The following is a 23,686-nucleotide window of genomic DNA, read 5'->3' on the forward strand; positions in this document are numbered from 1 at the left end:
CTGACATATCATGAATATCTGTTTCTATAAACTGCCTCAATTTGTTTTCATCACTCAAAGGACTATAAACTCTATGCTGAAATAATTGTCCCATGATGTTCATGCTTATATAAACTCCCAGAATAATGTAGTTCTTGAAATAAGGCTGAGATCTATTCACTCTAAGTATACATGGTCTGTGTTGACTTACTACTGATCAACAGAAGGATTAGTATAACAATACGTGGACACTGCAGAACCCCAGACTGTCACATATTCCCAAATGCCATGCTTACAACAGACCTCCTTCTGAAATGCAAAATACGCCATAGCCCAGGTACAGATCAGCCCCACAAGTGGGCACATAACCTCCTTCCTTTGGTCAGAATATGTCATTCCCTGTGAAGAAATATATTGTGCTTCTAAGGATACTTTTGTATACCTTTGCAATCTATTTCAGATTGCAATTATTGTTTATTAGTCCTTGGAGCATTCAGGAAGAGAAATCTGGAGGAAAGTCTTGAACTTGGTGAAACAGGGGCAGGAGAAAAAGATTTAGGAGTAGACAGTGCTAACTGCTGAGACGCTCTGGAAAATAAGGACTCGGTACAGGGTTCTGATCATCAGGAAAGCACTCTGGTGGACTCTCTGAGAACTCTTTGAGTGGATCAGTAAGGACGGAAGCCAAACAAATAACAGAGGGAAGATTCTGACACAGAAATGGGTAATATGCTTAAGTACATGAAGTCTCAGCCTGAAGTTTACAAAACACAAAGGCTTTCTTGACCAATCTGACAACAATTCCATAGGTAAGTGAGTGGTATACACCACCTCTTAGGATAATTCAGTATTATTGTCATGACACAGCAGCTGACTCAAATTCAAAAGTGCCTGCTGATTATTTTAAAGAGAGTTTATCAAATTAAATTGACCCTATCATATTGATTTCAGGGTTAACTTGCATAATTACATCTGGCTGCATTATACAACTAATTCAGCCTTGTAATTCACTAGAAATTGACGTTCAAAATCAGACAGTAAGAGTCTTCTACAGCGTCTGAGGGCTCCTGAGTCAACAACTTCTCAGCTGATATAGAAGCTTTGACTACTTCACCACTCGCTCTTGTGCTGAAGCAACTTCAGAAACTTTAAAAATACATAGTTTTTAAAACTATGTCCCTACAGCTCAGTGTCCCTACAGCTCAGCAGCTCAGCTTGATGTTGTGTACTGGACTCCTATGTGGGGAAGAATTTAAGGAAGGTGTTTTTGAAGGACAGGCAGTCCACACACTCCTCTGGGAATGATAACTATCCTTACATCACTCTGAACAAACAGGTTTTCTATCTGAATAATTGTCTCAGTTCCTCCAAAAATGCCTTCATGTCATAACATCAAAACAGCCACTTAATGCATTTGTGGGAATGTCATAAATGACCTGGCCCAATATATAAACCAAGTAATTCCTTTATAAGGCCCCAACATGAAAAGTGGTTGTTTTTTTTATTTTTTGAAGAAACCAGTTCTATAAAATGGTCTGTCTTTATATGAGAATTTGATTTCTTTTTTACCCCAGTTGGGAACTTATAAATTACTTCACTTCCTTTTTTGCCTCCATTGACTATGGTGCTGTGCTAAGTCACTACAGTCGTGTCCGACTCTTTGCAACCCCACTAACTGTAGCCCACCAGGCTCTTCTGTCCATTGGATTCTCCAGGCAAGAATGCTGGAGTGGGTTGCCAAGCCCTCCTCCAGGGGATCTTCCCGACCCAGGGATCGAACCCTCGTCTCTTAAGTCTCCTGCATTGGCAGGTGGGTTCTTTACCACTAGTGCCACTTGGGAAGCCAAACAGAAGCAAATCTAACACAAAACAACATGGTCTCCTTATGTGTATTTTCCGGTCTCTGATCTTCACTTTCCTTATCACTTCCATTATTCATCAATGTTTTTTACTGTAGAACCTCAATTTTTTTTTAAATGAATTTGGATATAAAAGTCTTGCAAATGGACATAAGTATGTGATGCTGGTATATTATACACCCTCAAACAACTCAGTAAAGGAGGAGACAAATGAGATGGCTTGAGAGGAAGGCAGCGTCAAGGACAGGCCTCTTTAGAGGGTTGTTGGGGAGAAGAATTAAAAAACCACATGAACAGCCAAGGGAAAGAAGCCAGCAGAAAATGACATGAGCTTTCACGAGAGAGGATGAATGACAGAGGAGTCAAGAGGACAGCTGGTGAATAACCCAGACGGAATCACTGGGAAATACAGACTTCTGCCCTCAACACTGTGGCTGCTGAGGGTAGCTAAGGAAAAGCAAAGTGCCTCAGAAATCAACAATGTGTAACAGCACCAAACTATTGGGAATTTTTTCCAGTAGCTAATCATCTAGGTTATGGTAAGGACTTGTTTGTGGTGTTTTTCCATTACCTTAATTAACGGAGTTCTTCCAAAAAAAAATCCAAAAATGTAAGCAGTTATGTCATTGCAAATAACACTTGATATTGGAACAAGGAACCTTAAAAAAAAAAAAAAAGTCAGCAGAAAGAAGTCTGTAAGATTAAATGGCAAATATTTACACATGTTTTGACTCAATGAACCAATGCAATAACCCTTTGGATGACACTGCACCCTAGTCCAGAACATAACACATGCTAATAGATGGACAGACACAATAAATATCAACCAAATGTGCCCATTTAGCAGTTAGGCAGAACAAAATCTATAAACATACTAGAAGAATATTGCTAGTGAAAATATTAAATAATCAATTTCTATAGCTATGGACTTTCAAATTTCCATTTTATGAGGAATGCCAACTAAAAACTCACTTGCCATCTGGCTCTACAAGTATTAGGTCACTAGTCACTACCATTGCTGACCTCTGTTGACCTTTGACACATCCTGAAAGGAGTTCAGGGCAAAGATCAGGAGTGAGGCACTCTGTGCTCCAGGAAAAACTGGCAGAACAGGCCCTCAGAGAGTTAGACATTTTTTTAGGAGGAGATTTTATGAGGCCAATTTCTTACATCAGACTCACTCTCATATCTAGAAAAGCACTAAAATCATTAACAGAGACAGCTGCTCCTCGTGATTAGTAGCAACCTTCTGCCAAAATGCATGCTTGATGGTATGTGTCCCCTTCTCTAAAATCATATGTATCCTGACCTCCCCTCTGACCTCCTTAGAGCAGTTCCTCGGAACTATCTGAAAAACTTTCTCAGAGTTATCTGAGAAACTGTCTCTCAACTATATAGTCCTCATTTGACTCCAAATAAAACTTAACTCACAATTCTCACATCATGCATCTTTTTTTTTTTTTTTCAGTCAATAGGAACATGTTACATTAGTATAAAGAAATTTTTAAAAGCAGCCTTTCAAAATAGAAATGAGTCAGTCAGAGTACAATCTGATAAACTTACACCAAGCTCTCATCCAATTATCAGTTTTAATGTTATCTTAGCCTACAGGGGCATTAAACCCTACTAACTGTACAGAACCTACTAATTTCAGTGATTGCCTCCCATCAATGAAAAGTTGTATATGGAAGGCAGTCTTGGAATCTTCCATATGATTCCAATCATTCCAAAAAATGATTCCAATTTTTTGCACATACATACCAAAAAAAACCAATCTGTCAAGGGAACAAATTTATCTTGACTAAACTTACTAACTATAAAAGTTTTTAGTTACTGTGTTTTAAAGGAATGTGGAGAAAATATGGTCAGATTTCTTAAAATCTTAAGTTTTTCCCCACTCTTATTTTTAGTGAATAATAATTGTTTTAACTTAAGCTAATTTTTAACTAATAAAAATGCTTCCTCAATCTGCAACCCACTCCAAGTAGGTTACTAGCAAGTAACTCCAAATACTTGAAACCTGGATACTCTACACCTACACAAAGGCAGAGAAGAACTAACCCACCTTTCACCCAAAGAAAATGCATTGCCAGCTCACTGTCTGCTGAAAAGCAAACTTTCCCCTTCTTTTTGCACTCCACGTAAAGAGTACACTCTTTTTACACTCAATTCTTTGTTTTTAAAAAAGAGTCATATTAAAGTGTAGTAACACCTGAAAATGTATTTAATTATTTGGAGCTTTTATGAGGGTTTTCTGCATTTTACTGGAAACTTGAAAAAGGAAGTTTTCCAGTTGATAACAAAGCATTTGTCTTCAGTTGTCAAACAGAAAGTGAAGTCGCTCAGTCGTGTCCGACTCTTTGTGACCTCATGGACTATAGTCTGCCAGGCTCCTCCATCCATGGGATTTTCCAGGCATGAATACTGGAGTGGGTTGTCGTTTCCTTCTCCAGGGGAATCTTTCCAACTCAGGGATCGAACCTGGGTCTCCTGCATTGCAGGCAGACTCTTTAAGGCCTGAGCCACCAGGGAATCCAGTCAAACAATTAAATGGAACTTATCTTAATGGAATAGAGTGACAACAAATAGGACATTTTAGTAGAAATCCCCGTAAGACACTGTTCAGCATAAAAGAGCTTTAAAAGTGCTATAAAGATATATAAATATAAAGCAGCATATACTGTCCCCTTACCATATCATGCCTTCAAACAGATTTTGGATGACAAGATGTGACTGAGTAACTGTTATCAGTAAGGTGACATGTGTCCATGCGAACTGTTAACAGCCCAACAACACAACAATGATGAGCACAAGAGATCAGGGCAGGCCACGAAGCAACAGCAATTCTGAAACGCAAATTTCTAGCACGACTACTGGTCAAATTTCATAAGATAAGGTCATAGAAAATAAATGCCATTAGTAAATTACCTTCATTTTGGTGCCTCCTGAAACCTGAGAACCATGAAAAATATTCAACAAAGTAACCTTAATTTATACAAAAATGGAATGCTAATAATACCGAGCTACACCTCTAAATTTAAAAAGACATATTAAAAAATAAACCATCATCTTGAATCATGAGATTAAAGTGGTAATGACAAGTTTACAGTACTGCTATGGCATTTAGATAAGAACTAAAATTTTACTCTGACTGCATTTCTCTAGTTACTAGAAATGCTGGAAATGATTTTTTCCTGAGTTCACTATGGTTAACATTTTCCCATAAAGAGTTATTTATAACTTCAAATGATTCAAACAAGCAGGGATCAATTGCCCTTAAATCCAATCTTTTCATACTTGAAAGTTGATCTTCACAGCTCTGTTCAATGAAAGTATTCCATTTTAAATTGTCAAAAGGCCTCTGTTTCATCAACCCCATCTATCCTGAGAGACAGCCACTTTAGCTACTTTTAGCATCATTAATATAAGTAGAATAACAAAAAGGGCTAATATTTCTATGTATTAGTCTCATGGGTTTTTTTTTCTTTTCTTACTGCACAGCATGTGGGATCTTAGTTCCCCAATCAAGGATCAAACCTGCAACCCCTGCACTGGAATTGTGAAGTCTTAACCATTGGATCACCAGGGAAGTCTCTCACAATTTTTACCGAAAGTTATAAAAGGACTTTTCAAAATTCTTATGATTTTGATTTATTCATAATAAACCTGTCTTCCATTGCAGCAAACAGTGCATTACATTCATTGTTCTGTTTTGTTTTCATCTGCTTAAGTGATCCAATTCTGTCTTAGATTGCTTCAATACGCATAAATGGTTTTTCCCAATAGGTACCATTTATATTTTCATAGTAGATTCTATTATTTCTAATTTGTCTTGATGGTTTCTAGATTTTCACTGAGAATTTTACCATTTTTGTTCCCTCAAGAACCCAAGAAATTAGGAATGTATAAGAAACACTATAATTTTCCAGCAAGGGTGCACAGCAGGATGTCTTAGCAGGGAAAAGCAAAGCATGAAGAATAGGAATTACACCCCAAATTCACAACAAACCTAGCAAATACATTAGTTCTATAGATACTACAATTGTCATTTTACACTCTTATCATTAGCTACCGTTTAAGAAAATAAGAGGTCATCATATACAGTGATACTTTTCATAAGACACTGAACACTGTTCAAGGATACACTGAAGGAAATAGTTCTGGCCAAAACGAATCATGCAACTGTAGCTACCAGAAAAAAGTAAGCTAACCATAGCTACCAGGAAAATGTAAGCTCTGTACCCTTATGCCTAGGCTAAGCACAAGTAAACATAGGTCCCTCCCATAAAATATATGATAGATGTTTCTGAGACTTTTTAACTGCTCAGGAGACTATGGAAACACCTCAAATTTCTACAAATTTAGGGACTCCAAATGCTTGACTTAAATTTTACAGCCTTTGAAAATACTGAAAGGAAAAATTTGGGGGAAACTTTCAAAAGTTAAAAATTCTGAATCCTTGAAAAAATTTCAGCTTCAAACATTTATAAATATTAGTCATCCAAAATTCAAATACCCCTCACATATAGGCAATTAGCAGATTAGATCCTATTTTCTCACTACAGAAAAAAAAATAATAAAGGTGAAGGTTTTTATTACATATAGTAACTACAAAATAATGGTTAATACGCACCATATAAAACTGCAGACGGTAATGCTTCTTCACCAAGCTCAGCACAAACATGCAGAAACCTGTTCAAGAACAAAAACATGCACTTGTTGTGTAACCTGTTACAAATTTTACGATTCGATGAGTTCATATAAGCCAAATTTCTATACCACATCTAGCTGTATGTTGGCTACTCACTCATACACCATCTCTCCTACTCTTATATTATTGCTGAGTCACTAAATCTTGTCCAACTCTTTGCAACCCCATGGACTGTAGTCTGCCAGGCTCCTCTGTCCATGGGATTTCCCAGGTAAGAATACTGGAGTAGGTTACCATTTCCTTCTCCAGGGGATCTTTCTGGCCCAGGGATCAAACCCTGGTCTCCTGGACAGGACTCTTGTATCAAGCATTTTAAATAGAAGTTTCTTGAGGGAAATGATCCTGTATTCTCCAAAATGCCTGATATAGTCTATGCCATAAATTCAATAAACATCTCCTACATTAGTTAAGTGAGTCAGTCCCTTGCTAATGTGTGGACATGGAAAATTGGACCCTGAATTTCAGTTCACTAAAATGTATTCACTGTATCAGTCCATCAAATATATATATATAGTGTTTAAATCTCTACATAAAATAAAAATTAATAATTATTATAGCAGCTAACATCTTTGAACACTTATTATGTTCCATGAACTTGTCTAAGCCTTTTATAAGTATTAATTCATTTAATCCTTCCAACATTTCTATGATGTAGTTACCTATTATTATCTCCATTACAGATGAAGAAAAATACACAAAGGATTTTATTAATTTACTGTGGATCATGGAGCTAAAAAGGAGTTAAACCCTTAGATTCTATTGACCCTTAAGAGTCATGTGGTTCCATAAACCATTATCCTCAAGATTCAGGTTAAGAGTGATTCAGAAATTCTCAGAAGCATATTATAAGGATTACAGCAAAACAAAATACTCTTAACAATCTCAAGATGCACAGACAGTATTTGTGTTTCTGTCTATAGTCTATACATCAATTACAATAAAATTTTACTAAATAAAAATTCTACCTAATGAACTTTCGTTGTTGTTACTTTACTTGCTAAATTGTATCTGACTCTTTCACAATCCCATCGACTGCAGCCCATCAGGCGCCTCTGTCCAGGGATTCTCCAGGCAAAAATACTGGAGTGGGTTGCCATTTCCTTCTCTAGGGGATCTTCCAGACCCAGGGGTCAAACCTGCACCTCTGGCATTGGCAGGCACGTTCTTTACCACTGGGCCGCCTGGGAAGCCCACCTAATGAAGCAGAAATCTAATAATTATATGTTAAATAATGAAGAGGCACTATGATACACTTTTTTGCCCACTAATCAGTAAAGTGGGCATTACATCACTACATCATTATTCTGAAGTTTTTTTTTTCTTTTAACAGAAGTAGATGTTAGAAATGCATGAGCCAAGTTTAATTTCAGCTAAATAGCCATGCATGCATTCTATTCGGCAATACCTTTAGAGCATGAGTTCTCTGAGACAGAAAACAAACGGTCAACTAATCTGTCCCATGTGAAATAAACACTCGGCTTTGCATATCTAAGATGCACTTACCAAGCGAGCTCTACCCATTAGAGCAAGCGAGGCTGACACCACTCCGACCAGAGCACGGACTCAAACAGCCACGGCCTGCACCTCTTTTTTGATGGCTGATTTGAAACCTCAGTGTCAAGGGTGACAGTAAAGGAAGGGAATGCATACTGGCTCCCAGAGCCTATCTCACTTCCTATTTGCCACCTGTAGAATCTGACTGGTTCAACTGCAAAAGGCATATGGAAACATTTTCTGAGCGGCGACGAACTGAGACATACGTCACTTTCCTCAGAGAAAGAAAGGAAGCGGGGTGGGGAGGGGGCACTAAAACACAGAATTCGTGGCATTAAAACCACCTGTAGCATAAACGACTTGCTTTTAAAATCACTGCTTTTAAATTTTTCTTCAATAACAGGGAGATTTCTTTTGTGGCTTAAGAAATAGTGAAATTTCTATGCTGCTTTATGCCTTTGGTCCACGGTTACAGGCGAACGTAGACTGGACTTGGTTCAGAGGCTAATGGGGGCTTCCCTTGTGGCTCAGCTGGTAAAGAATCCGCCCACAATGCGTGAGACCTGGGTTCGAGCCCTGGGTTGGGAAGATCCCCTGGAGAAGGGAAAGGCTACCCACTCTAGTATTCTGGCCTGGAGAATTCCATGGACTGTACAGTCCCTGGGGTTGCAAAGAGTCGGACACGACCGAGCGACTTTCCCTTTCAGAGCTAATGAGGTAGAGGCAACTCAGAAGCAGACTGAGCTAAAGCCTCCAGAACCTCCCCTTCTGTCGGAAAAGACCTTGCTGGCTCTCCCAGCACAGCCTTGGGAAATTCTCAACATCATTAATTATGAATTCTCTCCTCACGAACACTACTCCAACATACATGGTTTTCTTGTTCTTGGAATTATATACCACTCACCCTTAAGCACTTCTTCAAACAAAATTACCAGCAGATTCATTCAATACTTTCCTGATGATCATTTTATCCAGGACAGTCTTGGCAACTCAGTTTTACCTGATGCAATTTTATGGGTAAATACACCAGTAACACACCGCATTTTAGGGTGTTCTAATAAAGGATATAACTATCTGACTCGTGGATGTATTAAAATAATACCATTCTTGGAATCTGGGGGAGGAGGGTGTAAACTGTTTTCCTAGCATATCTAAGGTTAAACATTATTGTCAAAGAAAAATAATCCAAAAGAGACACATGCATTTACTTCTTCATTCACAGCCATTTTCTGTTTAAATGGAACACATACATGCTATATTTCAATAAATCTATGGAAAGGATAACTTCACATATTTGGATCCATAGTTTTACTTTTTCCCCAATTAATAAAGAACATTTTTATGGTTATATTTCAAATTAAAATAATAGGATTTGTTAAAGTAGAATGTTCACTGAAAAAGTTTCGTAACATACAATCTTGATATATAACTATTTTTAGTCACACTGACCGATTACCAGTTATACACACAGCACTGTGCCTGGGGCTGTCAGTGCAAAGAAGGATATATCTTGTGGCCCAAGATCAAGGAGTTCTCAGGAGGTTAGGGAGACCAAGTTCCCCAATAGACTTAAGAGAGGTATATTCAGAAAGCATAAAAAAGAATGAGATGCCTAAGGAGTCAAGTCAATTGAAGAAGAAAAAAAGACATTGAGAAGTCCAAAAGATGTGATAGAGGGAATTTCAGAAAAAGTAGACAATTGAAAAACATTTATTGAGCACTTAAGATGCAGACACAAAATACACACACAAAAAATGGATAAGACAGGCATTCCACTCAAGGAGCTCATACTTTAATTGAAGAGACAGAAAACATAAAGAAATAATAAAGTTTTTTAAATTTCTTATTGTTGATTAACCAATTCAGTAAACACATGAAGTCCTTAACTCAAAAAACAAAGACAGATGCAGGACTATATACTGGAGGTTACTGACTCATCGATTACTTTTTTACGTGGCTGTATTTTTCATCACACTTCGCTAACTAACCAAAACTTTGAAATGTTTCAAACATCGTATTCAACAATTCAGAAGCACACTGCTTGGTGTGTTGCCATATTCAGACACTAGAATACAACTGAGGTGTTTTAAAGAAGTTTAAATATGCAGTGTAGAAATTCACACAAATCAACCATTATATTAGCTAATATACAGGGAAAGTTTTCCTTTAATCTGCATAGTGAGCTTAAGGTATAAAACAAGACTGATATGTAAATAGTTTATAATCATGTTTAATTAAAAAACTCTAAGTGGAAAGGCTTCCCTGGTAACTCATGGTAAAGAATCCGCCTTCCAATGCAGGAGACACGGGTTTGAACCCTGATCCAGGGAGATCTCACAAGCCATCATGGAGCAACTAAGCCCATGAGCCACAGCTACTGAGCCTGTGCTCCAGAGCCAGTACTATGCAACGAGAAGCCCACGCGCCGCAACTAGAGGGCACCCCTGCTCACGGAAAATAGAGGGCTCATGCAGCACTGGAGACCCAGCACAGCCAAAAACAAACAAGCAAAATATATGTATATATATATGGCTTCCCACATAGCTCAGTTGGTAAAGAATCTGCCTGCAATGCTGGAGACCTGGGTTCGACCCCTGGGTCGGGAAGATCCCCTGGAGAAGGAAATGGCAACCCACTCCAGTATTCTTGCCTGGAGAATCCCATGGACAGAGGAGCCTGGAAGGCTACAGTCCACAGGGTCACAAGAGTCAGACACAACTTAGCTCTAGCTTTCTTTTCTATACACACACACACACACACACACACACACACACACACACACTATAAGTGATTTTGGAGATACAGTCCTTTATGAACAGTGATTTGTGACATCTTTCAAAGATTTCATCTACATCCTTTGAGATGAAACATATACAGGATGTCTGAAAACAATTCTTAATTGTGGATTAATTTTAGCCATAATTTAATCTTATACTGTCCAGTGATTTTTCTTGAACTCAAGGTATTATATTCAAGTCACAACCTCTCCTTAAGGGTTTTAAAAAAGAAGTCAAAATAGTTAGCCATGCACAAATACAAACAAAAAAACCCTGACTAAACATAATATGCCTTTAATATGCTCCTCACTAGTTGGCTAAAGAGATCTCAAGGTGATGATATTATGGGTCCAACATCTTAAGCTTATTCACCTGTCATTACCAGACATGTAATCACATGGTTGCCCTTGTTTCTAAAGAGCCCCAAATCCAAATCATCAAGATCTTTTAAAAATATACCCAGATTCTAGAGAAAATGTTGTCTCTGATGTTTGTTTTGCTATCAGACAAGTTCATTTTACAACAAAATCATCTAAAATGTCAGAATGTCTTCTGGGTCCTAGTCAGTGGGTCATCTGCGATGATGTTAAATGAGTCATTTAATCTGCTGGGCCTTGGTGAGTAGGTCAGACCTGGATATAGGTACATTTTGTTTTAATAAAATTCAGCATCAATGAAAAAGCTTGTGTGGTCTCTACTTTTCATATCTGTTAAGACCTATAAAACTCATTTGACCACTGCAGAACTAAAATTTGGACGGGCCTCTTGGAATGTTGTTTAACGAGAATTCCAGACATTTTTCACAGCATAATTTGAAAGAAAGGTACAACTATCTCAACAGAGCATACTTTCTATTTCCTCACTCCTATTTTCAAGTCTAACTTTATTTGCTGGACTAAGCTCATAAATGTCACTAATCACTTCAAGAATCAACCAATAAGGCCTCAAGACCCAGCAACCAAAATCCTGATGCTAAAAAAAAAAAAATTATCCCTAAAAAGCACTATGTTTAGATGTACAGGTTCTCAGCCTCTTGATCATTCATCCAGTAAATGTGTGTTAGGAACCTAAATCCCAGATCCTGTATTAGGCACCAGGAATTAAAAAAAACAAGAGAAACACAAAGTGGGTGCTTATGATCCTTTAATAGGACTATCCTTTAATAGACACGTGTGAAATGATAACAGATATACTGGAATGGTCAAAAAGTTCATTTGGGTCTTTCATAACATCTTATGAAAGACCCAAATGAACATCTTATGAAAAATCCAAATGAACTTTTTGGCCAATCCAATAGAAAACCATGCATAATTTATATCAGAAGTTTCATCACTTAACCCAGCAGCTCCTAGCTTACTACAAAGTTGCATTTTATAGAAACACAGAGACTGGAAAAGTCAGTTTTTATTCCAATCCCAAAGAAAGGCAATGCCAAAGAATGTTCAAACTACTGCACAACTGCACTCATCTCACACACTAGCAAAGTAATGCTCTAAATTCTCCAAGCCAGGCTTCAACAGTACATGAACCAAGAACTTTCAGATGTTCAAGCTGGATTTAGAAAAGGTAGAGGAACCAGAGATCAAATTGCCAACATCTGCTGGATCATAGAAAAAGCAAGAGAATTCCAGAAAAACATTTACTTCTGCTTCATTGACTATGCTAAAGCTTTTGCCTGTGTGGATCACAACAAACTGTGGGAAATTCCTAAAGAGACGGGAATACCAGACTACCTGACCTGCCTCTTGAGAAATCTGTATGCAGGTCAAGAAGCAAAAGTTAGAACTGGACATGGAACAACAGACTGGTTCCAAATTGGGAAAGGAGTACTTCAAGGCTGTATATTGTCACCCTGCTCATTTAACTTCTATGCAGAGTACATCATGCAAAATACTGGGCTGGATGAAGCACAAGCTGGAATCAAGATTGCTGGCAGAAATATCAATAACCTCAGATATGCAGATGACACCACCCTTATGGCAGAAAGCGAAGAGGAACCGAAGAGCCTCTTGATGAAAGTGAAAGAGGAGAGTGAAAAAGTTGGCTTAAAGCTCAACATTCAGAAAACTATGATCATGGCATCTGGTCCCATCACTTCATGGCAGATAGATGGGGACAACACAGGAAATAGTGACAGATTTAATTTTTCTGGGCTCCAAAATCACTGCAGATGGTGACTGCAGCCGTGAAATGAAAAGATGCTTGCTCCTTGGAAGAAAAGCTATGACAAACCTAGACAGCATATTAAAAAGCAGACATTACTTTGCCAACAAAAGTCCACGTAGTCAAAGCTATGGTTTTCCCAGTGGTCATGTATGGATGTGAAAATTGGACCATAAAGAAAGCTGAGCACTGAAGAATTGATGCTTTTGAACTGTGGAGTTGGAGCAGCCTCGTGAGAGTCCCTTGGACTGCAAGGAGATTAAACCAGTCCATCCTAAAGGAAATCAGTCCTGAATATTCATTGGAGGGACTGATGCTGAAGCTGAAGCTCCAATACTTTGGCCACCTGGTGTGAAGAACTGACTCACTGGAAAAGACCCTGATGCTGGCAAAGATTGAAGGCAGGAGGAAAAGGGGATGACGGAGGATGAGATGGTTGGATGGCATCACCGACTCGATGGACATGAGTTTGAATAAACTCTGGGAGATAGTGATGGACAGAGAGGCCTGGCGTGCTACAGTTCATGGGGTGGCAGAGAGTCAGATAAGACTGAGTGACTGAACTGAACTGACACTCAGAAGCACAGAAAAGAAATTTACAGTTACCAAAAGGGAAACGGGGTGGGGAAGGGATAAATTAGGATTTGGGGATTAGCAGATACAGTTTACTATATATAAAACAGATAAACAAAAAGGGCCTACTCTATAGCACAGGAAACTCTAATATCCTGTAAGAAACCAAACTGGAAAAGCACATGAAAAAGATAGTATATGTGAATCACTTTACCGTACACTAGAAATTAACACAACATTGCAAATCAACTATACTTCAATTTTAAAAAAATGTGTTTTAAAAGTACATTTGTAAGACTATAATAATGTCAATATCCTGATGTGATCTTACACTGTAATTTTTCAAAATATTATCACTGGTGGAAACTAGGCAAAGTGCATAGGCATCCTGTCTTATTTCTTACAACTGCATGAAAATACATAATTATCTCAACAAAAAGTACATTTTAAGCCAATAATTTAGGATATAAAAGCAATTTTTTCATAGACTGTCATAAACAGCAGTTGGTTCTAAGATCAACCCTTAGCATTAAAAAAAAAAATTTATTTTTTTAACTTTTTGGCTGTACCACACAGCAGGTGGGATCCTAGTCCCTGACCAGGAATTGAACCTCCACTCCCTGCAGAGGAAACACAGAGTCTTAACCACTAGACCACCAGTGAAGTCCCATAATTTTTTATTTTTATTTTTTCACATCAAGAATAGTCCAAATTTTATTTTTTTAAAACACAATTTTTAAAAAATTTATGATCCTCTTAGTATTAAGTATAAACGTGAATGACTCAGGCATACATTATATTTAGTATGAATTAAAGCAACAATTTCCTATCTTGTCACTCTTTTAATGTCTTCCACTCACCATTCACTGAATTACAAACCTGGCTATATTATCTCCTAGCTTGAAATCCTCCAGTAGTTTCCCAGGAATAAAGCCCAAAGTCTTCCTATGATACACAAGGCCCTCAAAATGGGGCTCCTGTCTACTTGTACAGCCTTCAGTACTTCCATGGGTCCCGAACATGCCGCTCTCATCCCCAAGACTGCACAGCTGTTTTTTCTACCTGGAATGCCATTTCCCACTCTCCACCTGGCAAACACCTGCTTGTCCCTTGCTTTTCTTGACACTGATCATCTCTTCACACTGTTCCTGGGGTTCCCACAGCAAGAATACTGAGGTGGTTTGCCACTTCCTCCTCAAAGACTGAAGGAAAAAGGAGCAGGGGGTGGCAGAGGATGAGATGGTTGGACAGCATCACCAACTCAATGGACATGAGTTTGAGCAAACTCTGGGAGACAGTGAAGGACAGGGGAGCCTGGAGTGCTGCAGTCTGTGAGCTCACAGAGAGTCAGACATGATTTAGTGACTGAACAACAACCATCATCCCTTCTCCAAGGCCTTCAGTGGCCTTCCTGCCCCAGTAGAGCAAGGCCTGCCTTCCCTTTCTTCGTGGTCTTAGGGGCCCTTGTTCCCAGTCCAGCAGTGACCGAGGGGACACGTTCTCAGCAGCTGTCAGCCCCCGGAAGGCGCACTAAAGGCCTGTCCCCTTGTATCCTCAACACTGGCACTTGGAAAGCACTCGAGTGTTTGCTGAAAGAATGACAACGATGACTTTCAAGAGCTTCCGTGATTCCATGGAAGAGCAATGGTAAGCTATGCCAATGACCGAAATCAGTTAGAAAAAAATGAACAAATACTGATTTGATAGAGTCAGAAATTTAAGGGGATGAAGCAACAGTGACTGTAAAGAACTGGTTGAGAGGGTATCATGTATACGATACTATAAAAAGGAACAAGTTGCACAGCAAAGGAAACAAGATTAAAAGACAACCCTCAGAATGGGAAAAAATAATTGCAAGAGAAACAACTGGATTAACCTCCAAAACACACAAGCAGCTCATGCAGTTCAATACCAGAAAAGCAAACAACCCAATCAAAAAATGGGGGGGGGGGGGGGCAGACCTACACAGACATTTCTCCAAAGAAGGCATACAGATGGTGAACAAACATGGAAAAAGATGCTCAACATCACTCATTATCAGAGAAATGCAAATCAAAACTACAATGAGGTATCACCTCACACAGGTCAGAATGGCCATCATTAAAAAATCTGCAAACAATAAATGCAGGAGAAGATGTAGAAAAAAGGGAACCTTTTTTCATCACTGGTGGGAATGTAAATAGTCATTATGGAGAACAATATGGAGATTCCTTTAAAAACTAGGAAAAGAACTACATATGACCCACCAATGTCACTACTGAGCATAAATGCAGAGAAAACTATAATTCAAAGAGACGCATGTACTCCAATGTTCATTATAGCACCATTTACAATAGCTGGGACATGGAAGCAACCTAGATGTCCACCCGCAAATGAATGGATACAGAAATTGTGATACAATAGACAATAGATATTACTCAGCCATAAAAAAGAATGTATTTTAATTATTGAATTAAAATGACATACTTTTAAAGGACTGACTTTCCCACACACTCTGTATATTTTTTTGTTTAATGAGAAATGGAAAGGAGTCATCCATATTGTATTAAGTTTCCAAAGCTGTACTAACTGGAGAAGAATTTATTTATGAGGAAAGCCCTAAGAGCTAAGACAGTAACCATTAAGAGCTAAAGAGAAAACTCACAAATAAATTTCCTTTCTGCCTTTAAAAGTGAAAATAATGATAATACTCAGTATTTAAATAGCACCAGGTACTGCTCTAAGTGCTTTGCAAAGAAACTGAGGCACAGATCAATAAATTACATTTCCCAAAGTTTATTTAGCATGTAAGCAGGATTCATACTGGAACTCTGACTTTTTAAAAGTACACATCTAGGGACTTCCCTGGTGGTCCAGTGGCTAAGACTCTGTGTTCCCAATGCAAAGGGCCTAGGTTCAATCCCTGGTTGGGGAACTAGATCTCACACTCCAACTAAGATCTGGTAAAGTCAAATAAAAATAATAAATAATTTTTTAAGTACATATCTAAATCAATTTCTTAGGAAATTTCTTTTATAATTGGTTCACTTCGATAGAAACAAATCTGGGGTTTTTTTTGGCCATGCTGCATTGCTTTTGAGATCTTAGTTCCCTGACCAAGGATCAAACCTAGGCTCCCTGCAGTGGAAGTATGGAGCCTAACTACTAGACAGCCACATATCTGTTAATTCTAATGTTATCCTAAGTATGTGATTCTTAATCTAAAATCATAAAAATGTGACATAGCCTACTATAAACATATATATATATTTATATATAAATGACTATATAATAAAAAAAGTCAGGAAAACTAAGTACCCTGATTAATTCTATATAAAATTATTTCCTAGGAACAAATAAAGCAATATATGTGTGAAAGTTTCTTTGTAAATTATATCATTACTTGGTAAATAATCCATATGTTTAAAGTTCTTTTACTATAATTTACAAAGAAAATTTTCAAATATATAGATAGACTACTGAGAAGGTAGTTCTTTTCAACCACCAAGTACTTTTTTTAACCACCACTAGGGAGTAACTGATGAAAGTAAGTTTTATATGGGAGACATTCAAAAAGAGAAGGTGGGTTAAAATGTAACCAAAAAAAGGATATTACAATTTAACATAAATAAAAATAAGCATGTAACATACACTGGCTAAAAATCAATACAGAGTCTTCTCCTTAACTTACCTGCCAAATACAGGGCAAATGATATAAATCTGTGGTAGCGAATGAGGAACTGAAGTTGCTCTTCTCTTTGAACAAATGTAGCAAAATAATCAGCCACAGTCTCTCCATAGAAAAAGTAGTTCACACACAACAGAAAGTACCTGTAACATTAAAACAATTAGCTTCTTTATATTTGAAACATTTTCCCCCTCAAACCCAGCAAACCTATTTTCTACTTTTGATGATGACACAGATCAAAACTAAGTTTTGAACATAGGTTCATGATATATTCCACCAAAATCCTTTTTCTCCCTGTTTTAAACTTAATTTCAAACTTACCAGTGAACAAAAATGTACTGAGTAGTTCATGCCTTTATTTAGCTCAAAATCTAATGCCATAGACAGAAAATTAGGAAGCAGTGTAGAAAATACTACACACACACACACACACACACACAGAGTATTAAGTTTATAATGAAAATGCATTCCCAACATCTCCCTAATGGTTTTAATAATTTTTTTATAGTGGTCATTTTTTTAAAAGTCTTTATTGCATTTGTTACAATTTTGCTTCATTTTTTTATGTTTTAGTTTTTGGCCACAAGGCACATGGGCTCTTAGAGCACCCCGACCAGGGACTGAACCTGTACCCCCTGCACAAGAAGGCAAAGCCTCTACCACTGAACCACCAGCCAAGTCCCTCTAATCTTTTTAATAGTAGAGCTCCTAAGCCAAATTCCCGCCTGCCCTAACGAAGATCAATGGGAAAAGAGGGGAGAAGTAATTTGACCTCTCACCTCCTACTCTGTCCTGCCCACACTGGATCTTGCCCCCTTTTCTCAATACTCCAGATGGACTCTAGTTGAATAAGTGACTCAAAAGGTAGCAGTGGGGGTTAGGAGCTAGCTGCAGGTAAAAATCTCTGGGGAAAAACTTCAAAAATGGGGAACACATGTACACCCATGGCTGATTCCTGTAAATGTATGGCAAAAACCACTACGATATTGTAAAGTAATTAGCCTCCAATTGAAATAAATAAATTAAATTTAAAAAAATGGAGAATGTAAAATTTGAAAGAAACAAACAAACAACACAAACACTTTATGAATGGCCTGCCCCTTCTGCCAGCGCTGGTTTATCCTTTCCCCCAGGGAGAAGTTGAACTCACAAGACTTTGCTGAAGGGAGCATGTGTAAGCCAGGAAAATGCATTAAGAAACACTGCCTCGGGGTTCCTCCCAGATTCCTCCTTTACAAAGACTGTGACCTAGGCAGCCGGGAGGTCACTAGAAGAGGAGAGGGGTGGTGGTTCCCTCTGGTCCTCATGAATGGCATCAGACCCCACTGTTTCCAAAGGGAAGCACATCATGTTTCCACATTACCATGTCTCACTCTCCTATAATAGAAATCTGTCTGTGACACCTTTGTAAGGCTATCAAGGCCTACCTTGATAGGCCATCAAACCATCTTTTTGTTTTTGGCCATGCCCCTCTGCATGTGGGATCTCAGTTCCCCAAACAGGGATTGAAATGCCCCCTGCACTGGACGCTTACAGTCCTAACCACTGGGCCGCCAGAAAGTCCCTCACCAGTCCAACTTTTGGGCCACTATTCCCTCCCGCTCGGGAGAGCCAAGAAGATCTCACCACCTGTGGCAGGTGCCTCCTCTGCCCCCCATCTAGAACCTGATAGGTGCTGCTTCCCCAGCCCAGAACATCCTTCTCCATCCAAAGCCTGTCTTCATTTCTAGTAACAGTTTCTCTGTCACCTTCTCCGTGAGGCCTCTACAATCACTGGAGCCCATCTTGACCTACCCTTTTCCCCCTTACACTTAGAATCAATCCTGCATGGGTTAAACTACTCTCCAAATACTTTAGCATTCACTGGAAGGACTGAGGATTAAGCTGAAGCTCTAATACTTTGGCCACCTGATGAGAAGAGTTGACTCACTGGAAAAGACCCTGATGCTGGGAAAGACTGAGGACAGGAGAAAGGGACAACAGAGGATGAGATGGTTGGATGGCATCACTGACTCAGAGGACATGAGCTTGAGCAAACTCCAGGAGATGGTGAAGGATGGGGAAGCCTGTCGTGCTACAGTCCAGGGGTTGCAAAGAGCTGGACACAACTGAGTGACTAAACAACTAGAACTTAATCTGCCTAACATTCCCTGTACACACTGCAACTCATGAAGAAACTTTCCAGAAGGAAAAATTAGGTGTTCATAAAACCAAGAAACTGTTTTTGACTACTGTAAACCCAAAAGGTGATGCCTGCTTTAAAAAGACACTGACTGTGGTACATATACACCATGGAATATTACTCAGCCATTAAAAAGAATTCATTTGAATCAGTTCTAATGAGATGGATGAAACTGGAGCCCATTATACAGAGCGAAGTAAGCCAGAAAGATAAAGACCATTACAGTATACTAACACATATATATGGAACTTAGAAAGATGGTAACGATAACCCTATATGCAAAACAGAAAAAGAGACACAGATGTATAGAACAGAGTTGTGGACTCTGTGGGAGAAGGCGAGGGTGGGATGTTTCAAGAGAACAGCATCGAAACATGTATATTATCTAGGGTGAAACAGATCACCAGCGCAGGTTGGATGCATGAGATAAGTGCTCGGACCTGGTGCGCTGGGAAGACCCAGAGGGATCGGGCGGAGAGGGAGGTGGGAGGGGGGATAGGGATGGGGAACACATGTAAATCCATGGCTGATTCATGTCAATGTATGACAAAACCCACTACAATATTGTAAAGTAATTAGCCTCCAACTAATAAAATAAATAAATAAGTAAATAAATAAAATACAAAGACACTGATACTAATCAAACAGCTACTGATACATTCAAAGACATGGACTGTTAATTATGAACTATCGTATTATCATGTTTCATGGTCAAGGTCCTGATAACTAAGAATCCTGAAAAAACTTAAAAATATATAAAACATTAAATATTAAAATTATTTGGTGATTCCTATTTGCTAATTTTACATGCAGTATTTTCTACATAGAATAACTTTGTATGCAATGTTTCAGGGGCTGGTAACAACCCTGAAATGTTTAGCAGGGTGCCTTATACACTGACCCCATCAGAGCCTTCCTCTTTCCTCTGACAACCCTCCTTGTCGCAGGTCAGAGGTCCCGGGGCCTTCAGGAGACCAAGCCAGGAGCAGCAAAGGTAAGGTCATCCATCCTCTCACTGCCCTGCTTGGTCCTCCTGCCCGAGGCCTGAGGGGGTTTGGAGAAGGTAGGCCAGTCTGCCTACCTGCCCTGGTGCTTAGATGGTAAGGAACCTGCCTGCAATGCGGGAGACCTGGCTTCGATCCCGGGGATGGGACAATCCCCTGGAGGAGGGCATGGCAACCCCCTCCAGTATTCTTGCCTGGAGAATCCCAAGGACAGAGGAGCCTGGCGGGCTGCAGTCCAAGGGGCTGCGAAGAGTCAGACACGACTGAGCAACTCAGCACAGCACAGGCCAGTCTGCAGGGGTGAGGAGGGGAGGGGAGGAGGGAGACAGACACGCAGCTTGGGCTTTCCTCTCCTGAATCAACCACTTGTCACTCAAAAAAGAGGGAAAAAAAAGAAAAGCCACAACTATTTTCACGTCTCATCTTCCAGTCTTTGTAGAGATACCGGTTTTGTGTATGGTCTCATGTCAACTGAGGGGAAATAAACCAAAAGATTAACATGTATTTAACATTTCACAGAATGAAACTTTGTTAAAATTGTAATTATAAAGGGTATAAATATGTGTCCGATATAATGCTGAGGTTTTTAAAAAGAGGACAAAAATAGTGTGTATATGCAATATAAGTCAGGTATCTACAAATAGTGAAAGATGAAATCTGAAAATAGTTATGTTGAAATGGAGAGTTAAAGGTGATTTTCTTCTTTCAACATTCAATTGCGTTCTTTTCATTTATATTTCTTTATACTCAATCTATAAGGTCAACTGGGTGGATACTGAGTGGTCAGGATGCTTCCTTACCAACTTTAGAAAAGAATCAGATTTTCATATCTGAAACAATTTTAAGTCACTTACCAACTTAGTGTTCTAAACCAAGGTAAGTCATAAGAATGATAAACTCTGTAACCTATGGTGATGATTTCATGGAAGCATTTCACTTGGATGCTTAGAACCTGAAACCAAGAGAAAACATTAACACACAGTTCTTAATGTCTACATTTATGCTTAATTATTTAACAAGTAACTTCTTGTCACATGTATTTTAAAAATCTTCAGCTACCCACTTTCAGTTATTCTAAAGATCATCAGCAAAAATTCAATATTCAACTTCTCTATAATCAAGTGATGTCCCAAAGAGGTAAGCAAAACAATGTTTTATTCAAAACGTTTGAGAGATCCTTCCCAGGGCAGGAGGTGGCACTGTACTTTAGAATTTGAAGGGTATAGTCTGGCTGGGGTCACAGCTAACTAGGCTTAATCAATCCCTCATTACTGCTTCATTTCTTGAAGTTGGGTGGCTTTTTCTGTCGATTTTGTTTCTTGAGTTATCCTAGGAAAATGATCCTATATGAAAATTTGCTTGTATATGTTTATTTTTAACAAGTTGGTATTCTTGCCGAGGATAAAGATACTATCAAGACAAATGGCTAAAATATCCTTACTGAGTCACTCAAGGTTTGGCATGAGATCTTCATTCTTCCCACCATGCCAACTCTCCCTCAGCCAGCAACACACATCTCTGATCAACCCAAGCAGTGCTTCCTTGACGTATTATAAGCAGCCTTCGATGTCTGCAGCCCCAGTAGCCAGTCAAGTGAGTCTATGCAGTTCTGTCTGCACAGTGTCCAATACACATGCCAAGTAAGTAAGTGAAAGTCACCCAGTCATGTCCGACTCTTTGCGACCCCATGGACCATAGCCCGCCAGGCTCCTCTGTCTATGGAATTTTCCAGGCAAGAATATACTGGAGTGGGTAGCCGTTCCCTTCTCCAAGGGATCTTCCCAACCTAGGGACTGAACCCAGGTCTCCTGCATTACAGGCACATTCTATACCATCTGAACCACCTGGGAGGCCCCGCACATGCTGAGTAAATAGGTTTATATTCATGAACCCCTTTTTGATGGTCTATGTAGCAGTCCCTCAAACTGCTGCATCCAGCAATCTGGATAAAGGTAATTTCTGAGACTATAGCATCATAACCAGTGTTTGGCTTAAGTCAATTCCAAGACTCAAAGAGCCAATGGCAAGCTAAACACTCATCACCAGAAACTAAGAGATCCAAGCCTCTGTCAGTATAGCAGACTACCTTTTCCCACCTCTAGAGAATCTACCCAGGGGTTTGTTTTTGTACAGCCCTGGAGCTAAGAATGGACTTTATATCTATAAACAGTTAAAAACAAAACCCAAAGATGATACGATGGAGACATATGTGGCTCCTTAAAGCCTAAAATACTACTATCTGGGCCTTTCCAGAAAGAACTAACCAAACTAAAGAGTACACTTTGGGATTTCTTTTTAAGGTCACCACAAATCAGCTTTCCCAAACCTACTGCCCAGGATAGTCTTAGGTTACTTTTCTCCACTATACCTATTACATGTCCAATGACATACTTGAAAAAGTAATTGTATCCCCTTGGCAAGAAAATATTATGCCAAACTACCATAAATAATTCTTTTAAGAAAAAGCTATAAATGTGTTATAAACAAAAGAGGAAGTTTAAATACTGTCCTTCAAATAACCTTTGCATATATTATCAAGTTATTTTTTTTTAACAAAAATAATCACAGAACAGGGACAATGCTCAATGTTGGTAAAATGGCAAAGCTATGCTATTTATAGAACCAAGGGCTTTTAAAATATCACGTGCACTCATGCAATTTCTATGAACACATTTGTTCAAGAACAACCATTAGCTCTATATATGGAATTTCACTGATAGGAGAAAAAAAGAGCTTTTAATATCACACACATATGTGTGTACAGTTGTCACTTGTAGCTTATCAACAGAATTAATATGGTACTGCTGGGAAAATAGAAAACAGAGAATTCAAAACAGAGTAAGAACTGGGTGACCACACAGAACCTGATGCTCCATGCCACCGACAGAGGTAGCAATGTACCAAAAGGCCTCCGCTGGCCCAATTAACGTGCTAAGAGCATTAAAAAACAATTGATACCTAAGTGCCTACTCTGCTACTCTGGGCTTCCGCGGTGACTCGGCAGCAAAAAAAACCACCTGCCAGTGCAGGAGATGTGGGTTCTATCCGGGGGTTGGAAAGATCCCCTGGAGAAGGCAATGACAACCCACTCCTGTATTCTTGCCTGGGACAGCCCACGGACAGAGGAGCCTGGCGGGCTACAGTCCATGAGATCACAAGGAGTAGGGCACAACTCAGCAACTAACCACCACCACCACTCTTGTTAGTTACTGAAGATTCAGAGAAATAACACAGGCCTTCTCTTCTCAGAGAGGAGCAGTCTCTCAGGGAGAACACA

At 39.0% G+C, this 23,686-nt stretch overlaps 1 protein-coding gene across 2 annotated transcripts in view; it reads right to left on the minus strand.

Annotated features, from left to right (window-relative positions):
- CDS1 (CDP-diacylglycerol synthase 1) overlaps window positions 1–23,686 on the minus strand; it is a 69,011-nt gene that overhangs the window by 16,647 nt on the left and 28,678 nt on the right. Inside the window, exons 4-8 of one of the 2 annotated variants that reach the window (XM_020892786.2) lie at window positions 21,264–21,361; window positions 17,227–17,366; window positions 6,472–6,530; window positions 4,531–4,613; window positions 2,410–2,497 (exon numbers count right to left, since the gene is read on the minus strand). In XM_020892786.2, the coding sequence (XP_020748445.2) occupies window positions 2,410–2,497; window positions 4,531–4,613; window positions 6,472–6,530; window positions 17,227–17,366; window positions 21,264–21,361 (468 nt within the window). The remainder of the gene's footprint in view (window positions 1–2,409; window positions 2,498–4,530; window positions 4,614–6,471; window positions 6,531–17,226; window positions 17,367–21,263; window positions 21,362–23,686) is intronic. The other variant, XM_070458198.1, reaches the window with a different exon arrangement.

The sequence above is a fragment of the Odocoileus virginianus genome, chromosome 29 (assembly GCF_023699985.2).
Source record: "Odocoileus virginianus isolate 20LAN1187 ecotype Illinois chromosome 29, Ovbor_1.2, whole genome shotgun sequence".
Taxonomy (NCBI): domain Eukaryota; kingdom Metazoa; phylum Chordata; class Mammalia; order Artiodactyla; family Cervidae; genus Odocoileus; species Odocoileus virginianus.